The 7,439-nt window shown below is 30.9% G+C and overlaps 1 protein-coding gene across 1 annotated transcript; it reads right to left on the bottom strand.

The window, feature by feature from the left end:
• Nucleotides 1–1,546: 1,546 nt before the first annotated feature.
• LOC131619007 (uncharacterized) lies at nucleotides 1,547–4,149 on the bottom strand. Its single transcript, XM_058890149.1, has 9 exons — nucleotides 4,059–4,149; nucleotides 3,567–3,977; nucleotides 3,398–3,464; nucleotides 3,217–3,301; nucleotides 2,926–3,129; nucleotides 2,726–2,818; nucleotides 2,492–2,593; nucleotides 2,009–2,389; nucleotides 1,547–1,741 (listed from the first exon to the last, which is right to left on the bottom strand). The coding sequence occupies exons 1-9, from the start codon at nucleotides 4,147–4,149 to the stop codon at nucleotides 1,547–1,549; spliced, it is 1,629 nt and encodes a 542-aa protein (XP_058746132.1).
• Nucleotides 4,150–7,439: the final 3,290 nt, after the last annotated feature.

Consider the following 7,439-nt stretch of genomic DNA (forward strand, 5'->3'; position numbering starts at 1 on the left):
TAGTATATGTCTCCTCCGATATATCACGCTTTCTAAGAAGCTTCATTCCCCGACACTCCGTATAGAATCTAAAATCACCAAAAGAACAAGAGTAAAATAAATATGCAGCAATATTATTGAATAAAAAGAATTTGTGATCATGTCACAAGCCCATTAAAAAGAATAAAAATTGCAAGTAAAATATGGTGCTTCCACTCATGCTTTTCTGAAATGCTTTATATAGGAATGCTACACAAGGAGTTAAGGCTAAGATATATTGTTTGTTACCATTATATAAGACAGTAAATCTATAAAGCTTTTGAATTTAGTTTCTATTTGTAATGTACAATCATTTTCAATGTTGACCCGAATATCTATTCCACCTTTGACAGTGTTACATTCACATTAGGTAGCCAAGAGTTGTTGCTGCTGCAGAACCAAACGTGCATGCTGAAAAGAATGTATTACTCTCTCATGTAATCAAATGGTTTTATTATAATATGTTTATTATGAGAATTGTTTTATAAAGAGAATTGTGTCTTGAATATGAAGTAGTTTTGTCTCTAGTTTGTATGTGATGCATGGAGCATGGGATTTTGAAGATGATGGAATGAATTGGTGCTTGAATTTGTTCGTCAAATTCAGGCAAAAAAAGAAGGACAACGCTGGGAATTGGTGCTTTAAAATTATTGTTTTTAAGTTATTTAAAGGAGGTTTACAACCCCCGCAATCTGTCTTTTTTTCTTAGTTTTGACTTTACCTGACGTGGCGTCATACGTGGCGTGACACGTAAGCCTCCGTTAGTGCAATTTAACGGGAGGGACTAAAAATCGCACTACAACATTTTTCCTCTCTAACAACATTTGAAAAATGTAGCCAGAAGTGGGAAAAACGTTGCCTAAAAGAATAGGGGACGTTTTTCAGTCGTCCTCTATGCGAGCGTTGCCTATTATTTTAGGGGACGTTTATTTTTACTTTTTGGCCACAATTTTCTAAAATGTCGCCTAAAATATACGAAAAGGGGACGTTTTTCAGTGGCATCTTAGGCGACGTTTTTAAGGTGTTGTTAAAAATTGCAACGACTGAAAAATGTTCCCTAAAATTGTTAAAGTGGGAACACGCTGTGGGGACAGTTTTCAAATGTTGTCATATTTGACAACAATTACCAACCGTTCCCTAAACCCTAAAAGTGAAAAAGTGAGAACTAAATGTTTTTATAATTAGTTAGAAATATTTTGTATCATTTTCTTATAAAATTAACAAATCAAACAAAAATTACACCAAATATAAATTGCATGTACCATAAAAATGTTTTAATAAAATCTAGCAAAATGACAAATTACATAGTTTCTTTAAGTTTAATGCGTAAGCATTAACTCAAATACATAGCTTCAAACATTAACACAGATAAGTTCATACACTAGACACAATGTCTAACATTAATTAATAATATAAGTTTAACAGTTGGAAATATAAGTCTACCAAAATGACAAAATGCATAGTTTCTTTAAGTTTAATGCAAGCACAAACAAAAAAAACAACATCCAACTCATTTAAGTTTTTCAAACTAAAAGTCATCTCCACCATCCTCTTCATCTATGTCGTCCTCTTGAAATTCATCACCTATGTCGTCCTCTTGAAATTCATCACCTATGTCATCCTCTTGAAGTTCCTCACCTACTTCATCCTCATCACTTGAATCATCCTCTTGAAATTGGTTACTTATATCGTCATCCTCGACAGCGTCTTCATTGATGACTTGCTGCATAAGAAAATGAAAACAAATCAACCAAAACATTTCTTACAAAAATATAAATCACTATTTTTTTAACAACAAATATATTATTAACAATATAATCCTACAACTAAGCTATTCGATCCAAACAAGAAATGGAAGTCATCCAATCCCAACACCTAATCTAACGATTAAAATTATAAATTACAAACATAAATTCTAAATTACAATAACATAACATAAAACAATAATATATATTGATGTATAAAACAATATATTGATGTATATGTTTACCTTTATAAGACTTGGAGCATGAGCTGAAGTAGAGGAATGCATTTGTGGGCCGCTCTCCTTTGGGTCACTATTAGCATCTCTATGGGATAATCCTAACAAATCTTCTATTGATTCCATATTAATTTGAGGATTGCAATGTTGCATTAATGTCTTAAAAGCATTTTGCAATCTATCAATCTTATCTTCAAAATCGTGCCTCAATGTAGAGACTTCTTCATTGTGTACTTTTTTCAAAGCATTGATCTCTGACTTTTGCTTTAAAGAAATTTTAGTTATGTTTCTCCCATAACAACGTACCCTGCCAGGACGCTCCTTTCCAAAAACAGCTTCAAATGCCTCTGTATCACTTTCCTCATTTTCAACTGTTTTTTGAAGTTGAGACTAGCAAAAATTACAAGTAAATATTAACTACCATTATAAACAATGTTTGCCAAATATACTAAAGTAAAAATATTTTGGCTGTAATGTTAAATTTTGACATACAATTATTTTTTCAGTTTCTGCATCCATCTCTTTTCCTTTATTTCCTTTCCGAGTTTCAACAAAAATTTCTGATTGAGTGGGCTCTCTTTCTTCTTTTGCACGCTGCATAATCAAAAAAATTCCAAAACAATAAAAACCCATGAATTAAAATGTTAATTGAAGATGAAAAAAATACATTGAATAAAATGCATAATAACACCCCAAGAATTAAAATGCATATTGTAGGAAAGTTACCAATTTTTCACGAATCAAAGAAAAGTTTTTTGGACCCATTCGATGCACCCACTTTAGTTGAGCTCTATTGTTAGTGTTCTTTTCACTGATTACCTACATTTAAAGTTGAAGGAATTATTAAATTATAAATCTTAATTGAATACATCATAGATAAAAAAGGTTTCCAATTCATAAATAATTAATTTTTTTATTAATCTTACTTGTACAGGTTCCTTATTCCAATATTCACAAAGGTTCCTAAAATGAGCTTCTGGCACCTTTGGAGGACGATGTTTGAGTCTCTCAGTCATGTTGGAATACTTCAAAAAATGATTCTTCTTGATTTTATGCTTATATCTTCTCCATGCATCTCTAACAGTAGTTACAACCCAATTTCGTGCTTCAATCGGTAAGATAAACTTTCGCTACAAATACATATAAGATAAAACAAGATTAAGTAATCAATTTTTTTTAATAGTTTGACTTCCAAAGTCATACAAACAAACACATACCTGAGTATATCTCCAAAAGCGTCTTTTATTCTTTCTTGGCATTCCTGACCAATTTGTGTAAATCAGAGGACAAAATGTTGAGTTCCTAGCCAATGTTCCCAAGAAGAGGCTCAAGTTCGATACTACTTTATCAGTTGGCCCAATAGGCTGACCATCCTCATTAATGGTCACTTCTTCTCACTCTTCCAAATTTCTTCCATGAATCTTTTTGCACAAAGTTTTTCCACGAGTTCTTCTCTTTAATGTTCCTATTTTTAATATAAATTAATCAACATAATAAAACAATGTCACATGTGTTACCAACATATACGTAATATATGAAATATTATCAAAAATATGAAAATGAATACCTTTATCTTCTTCTCTATTTGTATTTGTCTCTTCATTGATATTTTCCTCAACTTGTACAACACCTTCCATACCTTCTGGTTGTCTTAAATCTCCCCTTCTATTAACACTAGATAATGGTTGACAGTTGTTGCTCGATTTTTCTCCATTGTTGGACTTAGTTGCATCAATTCCCTTTGAATTTTGAAGTTCTATATAATCACCAATCAACATTGATGGGCATGTTGGTACCCTCTTTGACTTTTTAGAGCATTGAGTTTTTGACATCACTGTGTCCAAAGAAAGATTAGGTTTCTCCAATTTTTTATTTTTTGAAGAAATGGGGACATTCTTCCCAACTGCTTTATCCACCTTTTGAATTTTCTCTCTATTATTCTCTAGTAGACTCTCTTGAGTTCTTTTCTTCGACATTCCTAGTTTCAATGTAATGTCATTAAAAGAATGTTTTTAAAAGAATATAAAAATTTAAAGTATATATGCAAAAACTTATTTACCTTGTGCAACTTCTTTGTCTCCATGTGCTAAATCTTCCACAGTTTTTGGTTGGTCAATTTTCTTTGTAGCAGTGGGCTTGTCCAATTTCATATTAACCTTTGGAACTCTTTCTCTATCATTTGCAGGTAGTCTCTCATGCAATCCATTGAATGTAGCTTTTCCATGAGTTCTTTTTTGTGTTTCTAATTTAGTGGAAATACATCAATATATATATATATATATATATATATGTATATATATATATATATATATATATATATATATATATATATATATATATATATATATATATATATATATATATATATATATATATATATATATATATTATGAATAATTCAGCAAGGTTTCTGCCCTGTTTTTATGTAATTTCAACAATTTTTAGCACTGTTACAGCAACACTGTTTTTGCTGTTCTAGTCTATACATGTTGTTCCAGCACTGTTACATCATTGTTTTTGATGTTCCAGCACTATTTCAGCACTGTTACAACACTATTTTTGCTGTTCCAACATTGTTTCTGCAATGTTTATGATGTTTCTGCACCATATATCACTCATCAAAGTTAAGCTTAACACTATTTTTCAGCACTCCCTCACTCATAAAAGTTTCAAAAGATTGTGAACTTTGCTCTAGAAATAATTTGAAGTATATATGAAAACATAAAAGAGCAGTGAGTGATAGTCTAAGCCCAAGTCTTTTATCATAGATTTTGTTTTATTGAAAGAGAAGGGATGTTCAGTTCTGGCATAGCCTCTTTCAATAACTCTAAAAGAGCAGTGAACGATGCATTGCTCCATCCGTGGAGACATTTCAACAAATAAATTCGACTAGTGAATGATAATGAGGAGAATTTTTCACAACCAGGATACAGCTCTTGATTTGCATCATCAACTAGTTTATAAAATTTCTTTGCATCTTCATTTAGTCCTTCATGTACTCCACTTGCTTCAACGACATCTCTAAATGTCTCATACAGTAAGCCATCAATATCATCAGATGATGTTTCATCATCTGGTGATGAATTAGATGATGTTTCATCATCACTATCCCCATCAAGATCCATAAGAACTTTATCATCACCATGGTAAATCCATTCTCTGTATCCCTTTACAAATCCTTTGCTACATAAATGGTCATACACTACATCTCTTTTTTCCCAACTATCATTGCAACATAGAGCACAAGGGCACAAAATCGCTTCTTCTTCAACCATTCCTTTGGTGAATGCAATATCCAAAAAGTAATTTACGCCATCCTTGTAACCTTGACTATGTGGAGGAAACTTCACCCAATCTTTCTTTATCATGTTTAGTTTACTAAAAATAAATAAACTATTACTATAAACCTAAAGGTAAATAAATAATTTAAGATATTATAAGATTAAAAACAAAGACAACAAAATAAACAAACAAATACATGTACACAAATGTAGATAGGGATGTGAACACAAAGTAAACAAAAGTTGAATTTCAGCTTAGTGGAACCATAACTTTCTCTTCTCTACATTATTAAGTGTACCATGTTACAAATATATTTTAATATATTAAAATATTTCATATCAGCCATTATAATTTATCATGTAGATAATTATGTATGGTATTGTTTTGGAGATTAGAAGTGACATTAGCGAAAAGTTAAATGAAAGAAACAAATAATAAGAATAAGTTGTCTATCACCGTGAAAATATTAATTAAGTCATTCCTTTTGTTAATTAAAATTTGACATTAGGGAAAATATTAATACCTTTAAAATTTGAAAGCACCAAAAGGTATTATTTTGTTTTTAACCAATGACCATTCTTTCACCGTAAAAAGAGCTTGATTAAAATTAGTTAATTAAGAGGTAAAAACAAAAGGGCTAACTTCTAGCTAACAGAAACTTCCCTTGCACACACAAAAGCATTGTAAATCCTACTATCTAGTATCTACAAAACTCTTAGTTATATAACTGTAACAATTTTTTAATTTTCTTTTTATAATTAGTTTGTGGAGATATTTAGGCAAATCAACTCTAAGTTTCTATCAGCATAACCTTTATGTGTAAAACAATTGGAGCAAAAAATAAAGATCAATTGTGACAACTAATTATCTACTTGTACACAAAAATCTTTTGAAATTTCAGGATCCATAAACAATAATCTTTATGTCTTTTTCTCAAAAATGTGATTTGAGTAATGACCTGTAACAACTAGAAAACTTAGATTTTATATAAAAATAATGGAAGTGGTGTGAAATAAACTAAAAGTCTTAAACTATCTGAATAATGAGTGATTCAAAGTGATCCTCTTAGTACAAGTTATATTGATACCATAATTTCAATATTTTATAACTACCTTGATTTGATTGAATCTCTTTGCATTAGTTAGACTTTGATTGCATGCATTGTTTTTATAATATCTTTCATTCCAATTTTAAATCATGAAGGTCTCCAGTATACATTTATTTCATTAATGTTAGAGTAAAACTCAAATCAATAATTCATTTAGCATGACCTTAAGAACTTTATCCTGTAAGAACACTTTCAATTGGATAACTTGTTTTCTTAAAGAAACTAACATAAGCAAAGTTAGAAGAGGAAAAAAATCAATAATACAGAGGAACACACTAAAACGAAATCGAAAACAGTCCTCGAAAAATAACACAGACCTCTCCTATTGACACTCTATTGAAAGAAAAAACACTGTCAAGCCCAATCAATAACCTATACCAAAGCCAAAGCTAACAAACTTCGACTCGCACCGCCGAAACCAACATACAAATCATGAATTCAATGTAATATTCGATTACGGATACATACTTACAGAGTCACACAAATTTCATACTATATCAAAATATCCTCACATACATAGAGTCACAGCAAAACACTTACCGGAAAAGACGCAAAAGAAGAAGCAAAGATGTCGAAAACACAACAACACGCACAACAACACAACCACAGCAACGCAACCGACGGCGTACAACAACGCAACCGGCGCCGCACAACAACGCAACCACACCGATGCGCAGTCTTCCTTTTTAGGTTTTGTTCCTCGTACACCCTTCACTATGACTTTTCCTTTTCTTTCTAATTTTCTTTTCCCTGTAGCTAAGACTTGTGTGGAAACTGGGCTTAATTAGATTTGGCCCACGTGAGTCATTTATTTTATTATTTTTTAATATTTTAATTTTATAAAATATATGTTTTATTATTAAATTAAATAAAAATGATTATGTTTGAAAGGAAAGTTGCCACTCAAATTTTTTTTAAATAAAAATTTATGCAACATTTAGAAAACGTAGCTTTTGTGTGAAGAATAATGTGACACTTCAAAATTGTTCCCAGAAATATTTAAGGGGACATTTATTACATATTGCCAAAGATAAATTATAACAACGCTCT

This window comes from Vicia villosa, linkage group LG7, assembly GCF_029867415.1.
Source record: "Vicia villosa cultivar HV-30 ecotype Madison, WI linkage group LG7, Vvil1.0, whole genome shotgun sequence".
NCBI classification, from domain to species: domain Eukaryota; kingdom Viridiplantae; phylum Streptophyta; class Magnoliopsida; order Fabales; family Fabaceae; genus Vicia; species Vicia villosa.

What these genes read in the sequence shown, in the direction of transcription:
- LOC131619007 (XM_058890149.1), bottom strand. Translation starts at nt 4,149, where the DNA reads ATGAAATTGGACAAGCCCACTGCTACAAAGAAAATTGACCAACCAAAA. An exon ending in AGACAAAGAAGTTGCACAAG is followed by an intron (nt 3,978 to 4,058) that starts GTAAATAAGTTT and finishes CATTGAAACTAG; the next exon opens with GAATGTCGAAGAAAAGAACT. An exon ending in ATGCTCCAAGTCTTATAAAG is followed by an intron (nt 1,742 to 2,008) that starts GTAAACATATAC and finishes TTTCTTATGCAG; the next exon opens with CAAGTCATCAATGAAGACGC.